Genomic DNA, 12500 nt, shown 5'->3' on the forward strand with positions numbered 1-12500 from the left:
TGAACAATTATTCGCCGAAGTCGAAGTGATTATCGGTGAATATTCACCGAGACCAAGTCGAGGGTGAATATTCACCAATAATCACTGAACCTGAGGGGAATAATTGTTTCAGTATAAATATACAGGTGATTATTTCAAAAAAGAGAAAAAAAAAATTTCAATGTGAAATCATCTTCACTTACAGTGGCAAAACGACTAGTGGCAGCCATTTTGTCCGTCGAGGTGATTAACGGCTGATAATCTGAGATAGCGAGCTAATGAGAACGTGCGATTTTGTATAATCACCTGTGTATTTATACTAATAATAATAATTATTATTATTTTTACCTTTCTGGTGATGATGATATTGAATATAAACTTTCCTTTACCACCATAGCTCAGCTGCTACAGAAAAATAGATTCTCATAAGAGAGATCACCACCACTGAGAATCAAGTGTTTTAAACTGAACTTTATCTATTACAGGATCAACCAGAACGAAACAGACTGAAGTCTTATTGGAAACCGCTCGGAGCAATTGGATTTGGATGTCTTTCTCTACTTGTGTTTGATTTGTGTGAGAGGTAACCTTATGTTTCTTGTTAACTTACACAAGATTATGGTCCCTCTGTTCAAGGTGATTGATTTCGACATTTTTTGTATTTAAAACTCAAGCCTACCGGTGCATTTTAATATTTTTGCAATGTAGCCAATATGCAAAACATTCTTACTAGCCTATGCAAAGCATTTCTGTCAACGCAAAAAATCTTAAAGAAATATACCCTTCCAAACCGTGCTGACTTGTTTTCTATTGATGGGACCAGAATCATAAATCAGACGTGCTGCATTTGTAGTATTATGCATTGAAGTCACTATCTCTTTTCTGATTGGCCGAAAGCGCACAGTGAATTTTCGAAATCAGCGCTCTATCCACTGGACCGCTGTTTGTGTTGGCTATGTGTAATTACTTCGAGTTTTGATCAAGGTTTACTGGATTGTCAACGGAGTGTCAAAAGTAATTAGCGAATTGCTTTGGTTTTGCATGACTTCACTCAGTGATTGGTTCAAAGTTCTCGCGCCACTTTTTCATCCAATCAGAGGTGAAACCAAAACCAATCGTAACTCGCGCATGCACATTTTTCCGCGCTTTGTGTCGGCTACGTGTAATTACTTCGAGTTTTTATTGGTTTACTTGATTGTCTACGTCCTTTTTGATTGGGCAAAGTGCTTTCCATCGTTTGAACAACTGGGGCCAGTAGAATGACCGAAGTGTTTTAAAATATCTGTTTTGTCTTTTATTTCAGGGGCTATCAGCTGCACAATGCTTTTCATTCAATTTGGGCCACTAAATTGGGAAGCAATGCCGCTGTATCCTTTCACAGTCCTGTAGACATTGTTGTTAAAGCAGTGGTACTGTAACATCTTTCAAACCAAAAACATTATTCCTGATACAAGAAATATCGGTACTTTGCTGCAAAAGGTTTGGATAATGCGTATATGGGATACGCAGATGTCTTTGCTGCCTAGGCTTCAGCACCAACGTATATGTCGGGATTTGCCTTATGAAAAGGTGTTTTGGTTTTGTAGCGTTTGTCTTGAAAAGTGCAGGACGAGTAAGATGTTTCGGGACATCTCCATTAACGAACACAATCAATATTGAGCAAATCGCACCGCAAAGCAAATACCTGTAGCCGACCCTTATCGCGGGTGCGCGTAAGAGGAAATTACAATTGGTTGTGATTGGCTTAGAATGCAGCGCGACTAATAATTGCTCTTGATTGGCTGAGGGATGAGTCGAATTTTAGTTCGGTAATCGTCAAAACCTAGCGCTATACGCTTGAGTTTGAGGCCGACTAACTAGTCTTTAGTTTCTATGACCAGACTATCATTTTCCTTCTTTCGAAGTGTTTCGTTAACTCAATCAAGTACGGGTTCATAATTTTTGCGGCAGTTTGCGCAAGTCTGTACTTTTTGTTTCTCTGTGTTATGGTGTTCAGAGTGTTTTGGAACATCCGGGGTAAGCGAGCTGCCATACCTACTATGTCACGTGCAAGGCAGTTACAGTACAGGGTAAGTGGCATCGTTCGTTGGTATCAGATGTTTTTTTCTGGTTTATAGGATTCCTTTAGTATCATAATTATCCAGAATCGGCTACTTTTTATAGTTTTAGCGTTTTCCCTGTGGAATCTTTTTTATGATAGTTAACTCTTTTATATGTAATCTTAATTTAGCTTATATATTCAGTCTTTTAGTATTTACATAAGTTTCTAACACTTTAATTTTTAAATTGTTTATCACAAAATTACTGAATGCTGATTGTCTGAGACGGAGGACATTTTTACTTAATCACGAGGGCACTTTTGGTAATTAAGAGGGCATGATTACTTGATCTTGATTGGTTAATAGTTGCTTATCCAGAGCAAGTGAAGTTACAAGAGAATCATGTTCCAGATCAAACTACTTTTTTGTCCACATATAAATTAACTTTGAAGCGATATTTCTGTTGACAGCAACGATTTATTGAATTGAACTTTAACCGAATGGGAACGTGTTGATTGTCATTTGTTGCGGCACTGAACGGGCTTCCCTCGATAATTTTGCCCTTTATGTGATGAACATGTAATCGCATTGTGCCCTCGTGCAATTAAGGATTAATTTCACTTGTATTTTCAAAATTTTGTGAAAACTTTGAAAATACGTATTGTAGTGCCATGGTAGACGTCTTAGGTAAATAGCCCCCTGAGAAGACATGTGGTTACTAGTAAAATACTAAGCTCAGAAAGATTGAAGAAAATAAAAGAAAATGGAGATCATTTTCAAGTCCCCTTGCAACTTTTTTATCACCACAAGCCTGTGATAGCTTTCCAAGGCAAACGTTCACTGAAGTTAAGTCCTGTCCGACGGGGTTGATATTTTGATGGGTGACCTCAAAGTATACGACTTTCTGTCAGAAACAATGGACCGAAAAAAAAACGCCTAAAAAAATGCGAACTAAGTTACCATCAGTGAAAAACATTTTGGGAGATTTTTGCTTCGTTTAATTTTTCTATTGTACTATTGGCTGCTCAAGTAAATCGCAAAATCGAAAGTGACGTAGATTTCAGCGGCCGCCATGATCAAGTTATCTTGCTTGGTTACTAACAACTCGCGAAATTATGACAAGACACCGGGGTTTTGTTTTTGTTAGTGTGCTTTTTTTTCTTTCAAGTGTTATAATGTTTGACAAGAAATGTACGAATTCAACGCAAAATATCACAATCGTCTAACTCTTGAGGTTGACCATTGTTTCTGCAAAGTCAAAAATTCACTCTCCTAGACGAGGTTATTTATCACCAGTTAATTCCATCTTTTTTTTGGAAATAGCAGCTGCTTTAGTATTCATCAGCGTCACAAATTCTTGCCCAGACCTGTTTATTTTCGTGAGTTATGCACGCGGTGCGGGCCTATCGTCACCACGGACTCTTACACTCTTACAACCCGGTGACATAGTGTGTAGTGCACTTACAGGGGCACACAAAAACAATAACAATAATATACAAGCAACGCATTGTCGAATTTTGGACATGGATTGCAACCGATCTTTTTTAACAGAAATATGGTTTCACAGACCTCTGTGCAGGTCGGCAGTTTTTCAGTAAATAGTTCTCTAGTACCTAAGTTTTTTGCTCCTTTAATATAGTACCCATAGTACCCAATCTTTCCTTTTTTTATTTCAGGGGTTGATATACCGTTTTGAATTCTTGATGGTAGTTACAGTCCTTTGTGCTGGGCTGACTGTGGCGTTCTTTATAATTTCAAACATCAACGAGGCTCAGTGGAAATTCGGAGAAGAAGAAGCTACAGTGGAGATATCAAGTAAGAAACAGCTTTTACCACACATAGCTCTGCTTCTACATTTCTACACCTGTTTTGGTGATTGGCTCAAAAATCACGCGCCAGTTTCTCAGCCAATCAGTCAAGAGCAAAACCATTGCTCGTACGCATTTTCCCGCGCTTGGCGATGCATTTATCAGCTTTGCGTTCTGATTGGGTCATTATCTGTCTCCGTCTGTTGCGAATCGCCGATTTGGGTTTCGTGTACCTGTTGTCTCGAAATCAGAAAACCAAACGTCGTAGCTGCGATCAAAGGAGACGTTTAATTTTTTACCACCTTATCATTAGATTTTCAACGTGCTGACAAGTAACAATTGTTCATAGTAGTAACAAGTTGTTTTTTTGTTTTATTTTTTTCGTTTTTTCTTGGGCACAGGTGCTCTGATTACTGGAATTTATGGCATGTGGAATGTCTACGTTTTCGCGGTGGTTATCTTGTACGCGCCATCAAGTGCTTCCCCAGTAACTGGTAAATAACTCGTTTAAAACCTGTACAGTCGAGTCGTATTCGTAGAATCGGTGGGGTCGAAATACAAGAGAGATGTAGCATCGTGTTTACGCGAAACTGACATGCTGCTGCTTGTCATGAAGGCATAAAAAATCCCAAACTTCACGTTACGTCATCGCCGCCATTTTGGTGGACGAAAGCAAAAGGGGTGCTTACCATTTCGGTAGCCTCGCAGCTCCTACAAGGTCTCACCTGATTGGAGACCACCCTTGAGGTTTAACAAAAGAACAAATAACAGAAACAATTGCCCTTTTGTTTTAGGCCTAGGGTAACAGAAACAATGGCCCTTTTGTTTTAGGCCCAGGGTCCATTGTTTCTGTTATTTGTTCTTTTGTTAAATCTCAAGAGTGGTCTCCAATCAGGTGAGACCTTGTAAGAGCTGCGAGGTGACCCTACCATTTGTTGAAAAATCCTGGTTGGGGTGACTGTTGCATAATGGTAAGTGATTTTCCAAGAATACCAACCAACCAACCGAACTTAAGTGCTCTTACCATTAAAATGTGTTATTTTCGAGGCTTGGTTCCCAGGCATTACCTCAGGAGTACCTCTGAAGGTACTCCACGTTTTCCAAACGTATTTTCCGAAAAATGACTGTTCTATTTGACATTTAACCGAAATTTCGTGAATTCTTGGCTGAATGGTTATCACCCAAGATCGCTCATTAGCTCCTTTTGTAGCATTACGTCATTGTTATCTGTGTCGCTAGAGATTGGTTGCAAATCATCCATAGAGTGTTTTCACGTGATGTAGTGGCAGCCATGTTGGCGTTCCAAAACAATAGAACGGCGGCCATCTTGTTGTACCCAACTAATCCTCTGGTAATTGAGCTCTATTATCATGCAAACGTTTTCTTTTGTTTCAGTGGAAAACAAGGTAACTGGTTACGTGAGTGAAAACGCAATATTGCGAATAGGCAAGAAATGAAACCAAAATACATTTTTTTCTGTACGATTTACCACTTGAAAATCCCAAAGCATTTTTTCGGTATTTGTATTGCAATGTTGTAATAATTCTTTGCTGTTATATGCTAACGATATACGTATTGAACAAAAGCTTCATTCGTCATGGACATAAGCTGATTTACTTCTTCGGTGAATAAATTACATAGCACCTTGATGCCAAACCAATAAACAGCCTTATAATAAAGTATTGCGCATTGGCTTTGATTTGGAAAGTAATCATGGAGCTATGAAGCCACCCAGTTGGGAGCAAATCGGGTTGTTGTGTTCACGTGTTCCCGTCAAAGGACTTCATATCTCCGTCGGTAGATCTTAACCATTGCACCTGCATCGCGGAGGATCATGGGTTCCCAACCCTTTGAAACCACCTGAATTTTTCAGGTGTTAAAAAGAGACACTGCAATAGGACAGTTTCGTATTCTAACGGTTGGACTGGATCTAGCATGAAATGGAGGCTAATGCGGGCAAATTAATTTGCATTTGAAAAGATTTGCCCGCATCAGCCTCCATTTCATGTTAGATCCAGTCCAGCCGTGAGAACTCGAAAATGGTCTATTGATGGTTTGCATATGACGTCACGGCGGCCATGTTGGTGTACAGAACAATTCAGTAAAATGCCTTTTGGGAATTTGACTCTATTCTTATACAAAACCTGTGGGGTCATTTTCTATTTTTTTTTTGTACATCAACATGGCCGCCTCATCACGTGGATGCAAACCAAGAATACGCCATTTCCGAGTTCATGTCTGCCTCCTCTTCAAAGCGAATCTAAGTGCGAAGTTTTCGTTATGAAAATTACTTTTCATATGTAAAGTATAATTAATTACCATCTCAAATACTTTGCACTTAGACTCGCTTGGAAGAGGAGGCAGACATGAACTCGGAAATGGCCTATTCTCCACTTTCGCAAATCCCATAATTTCACCTTGTTTATCCCCCCCCCCCCCCCCCCAAGATTTTACGTAATCATTGTTTTCGATTTCTCTTGGGACGTCTTCATGTCCCACGAGAAATTGCAAACAATTATTATGCAAAATTTTGGGGGTTAAACAAGATGTATTATGGGATTTGCGAAAGTAGCGAATAGCCCTTTTCACGGTTAGTTTTTTTCATTTGCATCACAATCCATGTAATCTAACGTGAATGCGAGGCAATTTCGGGTGAAAATTACAAAGTAGCCCGAAATTGCCTCACATACATGCTAGATTACATTGTAATACAAATGAGAAAAACTAAACGTGAAAAGGGCTATTGCTCAAATAGGCCACTTTAAAAATACCATAATACTCTTTGTTTGCCCTCCATATTTTGCATAAGCATTGTTTTTATTTTGTCTTGGGACCATTGTAAGTCCCAAGAGAAACTGGAAACAATGCTTATGCAAAATTTTGGAGGGCAAAGAAAGAGTATTATGTTATTTTTAAAGTGGTCTATTGAGGTTTTGCACGGCAGCCATATTGCATGGCAGGAACAATGAAATTGTTTTGCATTGGAAAGAACATTTGTTCCCATAGGAAAAAGAATCCATTGTTCCTGCCATGCAACATGGCTGCTGTGCAAAACCTGTATTGTCCAGATTAATACTAGGATCACTTCTCTCTCTTTCGCCACCACTTGAAATATATTCATTCTGTATTCAGGGACTTTTATTTGTGCAACTAAGCCACTTACGTGACCTTATTCCATCCTTTGCAGATGGAGACGTAACAGAGGAGAATGAAAAATTAGAACTGCGCACCCGCACAGAGGTTCGCGTAACAGATGGAGAAGCCGAAGAGTCTGTGGTGTACCAGTTCACTGGAAAAACCGCTCGGGATTAATTTGTAATACCAAGTATTGCTCTTGCTTAGAAGAATGGCCAACTTGTCCCATTCAAGGTTAACACCGAATTGAAACTAAGCGTTCTTGTGTAATTTTGCTGGCGATTACTTTGCTTAATTTAAGAAACTGTGAAATCGTTCCTTGTAGTGAATACAAGAAATTCACTACACCATTTTGTTTAAAATATATAACAGAGGAATATTTGTTTACATTGTTTGCCACATGAGCACAAAAGGCTATCGTTTTCTAGTCAGCCGTCTAGTGAGCTATCTCTGAAAATTTGAACCCGGTACACAAGATCCTCTCTTAGCACTGATACTAAATTGGAGATTTAACCAAGTTTGACAAGTTCTATTAACTTTTGACGTCAACCTTTTTAAAAGGTATGATGCCTTCAGTTCTGTGAACGAACTTTAATAAGACAAAATGTAAACAATGACGTTGAGAATAGACTATTCCCTTATGCCGGCGTCTTCTAGCAACTTGAAATCTCTTTGTAATGTGATCAGAATTTTTCTGGCAAATTGTAATGGCATTAACAATACGACTGAACGAACACCGGTTTTAGTGTAAACAGGATGCAGAGATTCTGAGCTCAGACTTTTTAATCATTGATTGATGCCAAAGTTAATTTCAACTTTTTCTTTCAGTTTCATTTCTTCGTTCAGTTTTCACCCCTTCATACATTTCTCACCCGTTTCTCAGTCGTTCTTTTTTCCCTGTGCTCGCTTTCCCGATGCATATCAATTGTAAAACTTGGATGTGACTCACTGATACACATCAATGAACCAGAATTTCCTTTGTAATCCGCCAGTTTTCTTTACTCCAGTTCTCTAACAGCGCAGCAGCGATATAAAATGGTCTTGAAATTAGCACTCGAACAATTTCAGTTAAAAATACGAAAAAGCTGAACGCCGGAAATCTCCTTGAGACACTAAGCAGCAGTGATAGTCTTGGCTTGTCCTACTTGCCCAACTATGCGCGGCGCCGCAGATTGGAAGCTACTCTCTTTGAAAATAATACCAACAAGAACGTGTTGTTTAGTTGTCATAAAAAAAAAAAACTTGCTTGTTTACAAAAAAGAAATTGCCTATGAACAATTTAGTACCAAATAAAATATAAAATGATTACTTACAACGAATGTGAAAATTACTGAAAGCGAGTACCATAAAAGAAAATCTTCTCCTAAGAAACAATATCGATGTCTAGCAAAATTAACGATTCAATTTAAAAGTCGTTTACTATGAACATCTTTGAAAAATTAAAATTATTTCTGTTCCCGTTAAACTGTTCCTTTTTTTTTTAGACTGGTCCTCCCTCTCAGGGTGGGTGATATGATATTGGATCGACATAATGGAAAAGATGTAATATGGTGGGTGGTGAAGGATCTATTTGCGATTACACGATGCTTCGCAGGAAGCGCACGGATTTTCTTCCGGATTTGTATCTTGTCCACAACTTTTACAGACCCCTACAACAGGTTTCATTGTTTCGCAAGTTCCGTTTTCATCGGTCACTTCCGCTTCCGGTGTGTTTTCCACTGGCCTGAATTGATGATTCTGCATGTCAACAGGGAACTGGGGAAACGGAAGTCCTAGACCATTCGGTGTAGGTAGCATGTATGACGTCAGTGGCATTAAAGATGGCTGCATCAGATATCTGTACTGTCCATTTACGTAATTGAACTTAAATAGCGGGGGTAGAGACCCTGTGGTTGGTACAGGCACGTGTGGGGGTGCCTGGGGATTCATATCAGTGGGTAACTGAGTCTGAAGTAGATTCTGGTTGCCAAAAAAGCCATTTGTTCCCGGTCGGTTGCCGCTATACTTCACGATGACTTCTATAGCTTGGAGAACGTTCCCGTTACAACCTTTTAACACGTGTTCTATCACAGAGTGAGATAACCCAGGGAACGCCCGGGCTAGAATATCCGTAGGGGGCGGAGTTACCGTAGGAAGTGTCAAAGGGGATTCTGTGTGTTGTCTCTTAGATGCTGATGGCGGTGCACTGCTATAGTCACTATCAGAGCTCTCTGGACTTGCGACGTCGTTTTCTCGTCCGAGGCTGTTTTTACGTTTAAGTATTCCTAGAACGAAAACAAAATGTTGAGCTTTATTTGCTTTTGAAACTGTTGAAATTAAAATGACGAGGGCTTCGAGGGACTCTCAACTCAAAGCACGTATTGACTCGGTGTTCCGAACCAAGTCTTTAAAGATCTAAAACAGTTCAGATCTATTTTAGGGGCCATCATTTCTAACATTTATTTTGTAGCCAGAATTCATTGGCTGGACTTGTTTGGCGGACAGACATATGCACACATTGCGGACCTATATGATCGCACTTCTGTTTAGGTACCATGGCAAATGAACAGCTCTGAACTTCCGAAGGTAGTAAAAGGTAAAGTTTCCTGGAGGTCAAAGCTTAAGACCCTTTTTTGCTTCATGAATGACTACAGCCAATTTATGTCACCAGCGCAACTTCATTTTGACTGTGGAGAATTTCAAAAAAGGGCAGGCACAAGTTGGACGACATCCTCGAGATTTTTCAATAATAAAAGTTTCAAACGATGTTTCCGTGGAAATGGTTTGAACCAAAGAATGTTTTTACCAGTGCTTTTAACTCTCGTCTCGACGTTTGTTAATTGTACGAATGAACTAAACAATTTAATTGCACGATTCTATCAAACTTATCCAACTTGAAAAACACATCATTTAAGACTAAAAAGAAAATTCATTCCCCGATAGGGTTAATTTCAAGCCTTGAAACTTAGCGTCATCACTAATTAGCGTTGACAATGGAAGTTACAGTGACGTTCATATGACGTTGAAAAATAAACGTAAAAACAGAACGTAAACAAAAATGCAAAACATTTAGTTGGCTTATCGAAAGACAAACGAGTGCGAATTTTCATTGGCTTAGCGAAAGCGAATGCAAACGTCATCTCTCCACGGAACTTTCTGCAGTCTCGCTTTGACGTTTTATTTGAAATGCAGTAATGTGATTGGGCAATCGAACTGTTTACTGCTCATGTTGGGAGTTAGAAGAAGCTTTGTTTTAATCTTGCCAAACACTGGTCCGTGAAACAAATGCGAACACTTTTTCAAGGTCATACGAAAGTAACTCTAATAGCGTGGAAGACATTGTATAAAATCGGTGAGCAATTAGCGACAAGATAAAATGAATTTGGAACAATAGCTCCTGATTGCGCAATTAAGACGTGAAACAAATTCTGCGGAAATGCTAGAAGAAAGGATTTCCTGGAAAAGATTTTTTCCTGCTTGAAAGATCGAATTAAAAACGTTGTGTTTAATTTCGATTTTTTTTTTTTTAATAAACTTTCTTCCCATCTTAGCTATCCTCCTTTGTGTAACTTACGAGTTAGTGGAGCGTGACCCGAATGTCCTCCATTGTTTCGAAGTTCTTCCATTGTTTTTCTTTCTAAAGGCGTTTTGTTTTTTGCAAAGGAATAGCTTTCACTTCAAAGCTTGATTACAGAAGAGGGTGGCACGGGTTTCCTTGGACGCGGAACGCGGAAAGAAATTGATTTGCCCTTACAAAAAAAAAAAAAAAAAAACACTCAAGCCAAGAATCTTACATCACATTCCGCCAACAGAAGGCAAAATGAATTTATTCCGTATTTGCGCAATGGCAAACACTGGGACGCTGAACTGAAGCTCTTTTTAATGGCCGCCTACGTGACAAATTTTTTTTATGTGTGACAAAACTGCCGACCAAGTAAGATTGTATTGTTTCGTTTTACGCGTAAATTTTGTTCAAACTAGAAAGAAGAGAAAGTAAGAATTGTATAATACTTTTGGATGTTTATAAAGCGAAAATCGATGTAAAGGTAAAGTGTAATCACCGGTTAAGAAAATTTATATTGACTTAAAAAACTCGAATCTCGAAAAAAGACTTGCACAATTCGGTAATATTAATGAAATTCCAATGAAGAAAGTGTCGGGTTTTCCGAACGATTTCTCAAAAAAAAAAACACGAAACTTGCCGTCAGTTTCATTGTATAGGCGAGGAACTTAAAATGATCAAAGATATTCTTTCTGACGAAATCAGTGATCCATCAGAAGAAAAAATGTGCATTGCTTGCCCAAGAAGGCAATTCAGTTATGCTCTTGTAAAGTTGTGACGGCTGACAGCTATAGTGATTTTCTAAAGAAATATGCACTTTTTCTGGAGTTCTACAAAACTTTGAATATTTTTTGTTCTTGCTGTTCTTCCCCTTTTGTGAATGAGACGCGCCTAAGCGCAATTGTCCGTGTTCGCCGTTCCGTTAAGCAGAACGCAGCGGACGTGATCGGAAGCGAATGCAGACGGATTTCATTTCACTATTTTTACTTTTCGCCCTGCCGATTTAAAGTAATCGTTTTTTTCTTTTTTTTGCAAAATCAGCAAGCTTTCGCTCCATCGACGCTTGTTTGGTCATGGAAACCAATTCTAATAACACATTTTTTGGTGCGCGTAGTTCAACTGAAATGCAAAATGCTTCTGTCCACGTTGCCCTCGTGTGGCGGCGCTTCGTAATTTTAGTTTCAAAACACAGACGCCGATTAAACGCAGCAATACGGTATTTAAAATTTACGAGTTATTCCAATCACATTTGTGCTTGTTTGTAGCTTCCAAACTAAATGTAGAAGAGCTTAATGTTGCTTCTTGGTACAAACTGGATTAGTTTTGGGGAACACTCACGCTAATGTACTATATACACGACAACAATTTTTTTGTAACAGCTAGATTTCTCGACTGACCTTCTCTGTGTTCGTCCCCATTCATCCATCCGTTTGTAAGTCCTGACTCCATCTGATCCAGCTCTGTAGAGTTTACAATCATATCAGCTTCATTGCCTTTCTGTTGCCGAAACAAAGCAATCCTGGCCGCTGTTAAACGCTGCCTTTCGGCAACTGTTCTACAATCCATACAAGTACAGTCCTTGAAGCGGCATTGATGCTTGTGCCCGCGAAGGTCTGATAAAATGCCATGATTCCTACATCGCGTACATTTAGGGTTTCTGTTTGACGCTGCCATTTTTAAATCTGCCGGACTGTCCTGGTTTTCCTCTTTGATCTCCTGCATGTTCGGTTTCGATGAAGAACTTCGATCGATTTCGTCGCTTCCGCGCGCTGATTTTTAAACGGCAAGACTGAAACTTCTCTGTCACGTGACCTGAATTTTTGAATGCCCAAAGGACGTAAATCACAACTTTGTATTGTTCAAAGACTGGTTCTCATGAACTAGCATAATAATTAGCATATATTTAGTTGAAATTAAAACCACAGACATTGGTACAACATGCGATTAATGAGATAAAATGATATTTGCCATTCACTAGGTCGCTTTAAATTCTCGTTA

At 39.1% G+C, this 12500-nt stretch overlaps 2 protein-coding genes across 2 annotated transcripts in view; one reads left to right on the forward strand and one right to left on the reverse strand.

Annotated features, from left to right (window-relative positions):
- LOC138024334 (protein wntless homolog) overlaps positions 1–7348 on the forward strand; it is a 17149-nt gene extending 9801 nt beyond the window's left edge. The window contains exons 8-13 of the mRNA XM_068871494.1: positions 465–562; positions 1283–1346; positions 1905–2048; positions 3695–3833; positions 4228–4320; positions 7014–7348. Of these exons, the coding sequence (XP_068727595.1) occupies positions 465–562; positions 1283–1346; positions 1905–2048; positions 3695–3833; positions 4228–4320; positions 7014–7138 (663 nt within the window). The 3' untranslated portion in view covers positions 7139–7348. The remainder of the gene's footprint in view (positions 1–464; positions 563–1282; positions 1347–1904; positions 2049–3694; positions 3834–4227; positions 4321–7013) is intronic.
- A 1066-nt stretch (positions 7349–8414) lies between these two features.
- On the reverse strand, positions 8415–12291 carry LOC138024335 (doublesex- and mab-3-related transcription factor 3-like). Its single transcript, XM_068871496.1, has 2 exons — positions 11900–12291; positions 8415–9225 (listed from the first exon to the last, which is right to left on the reverse strand). The coding sequence occupies exons 1-2, from the start codon at positions 12222–12224 to the stop codon at positions 8528–8530; spliced, it is 1023 nt and encodes a 340-aa protein (XP_068727597.1). The 5' UTR covers positions 12225–12291; the 3' UTR covers positions 8415–8527.
- Positions 12292–12500: the final 209 nt, after the last annotated feature.

This window comes from Montipora capricornis, chromosome 11 (genome assembly GCF_036669925.1).
Source record: "Montipora capricornis isolate CH-2021 chromosome 11, ASM3666992v2, whole genome shotgun sequence".
NCBI lineage: Eukaryota > Metazoa > Cnidaria > Anthozoa > Scleractinia > Acroporidae > Montipora > Montipora capricornis.

Coding starts and splice junctions, on each gene's coding strand:
- LOC138024335 (XM_068871496.1), bottom strand. CDS start 12,224: ATGCAGGAGATCAAAGAGGAAAACCAGGACAGTCCGGCAGATTTAAAA. Junction 9,226..11,899: donor TGGGGACGAACACAGAGAAG/GTCAGTCGAGAA, acceptor TTTTCGTTCTAG/GAATACTTAAACGTAAAAAC.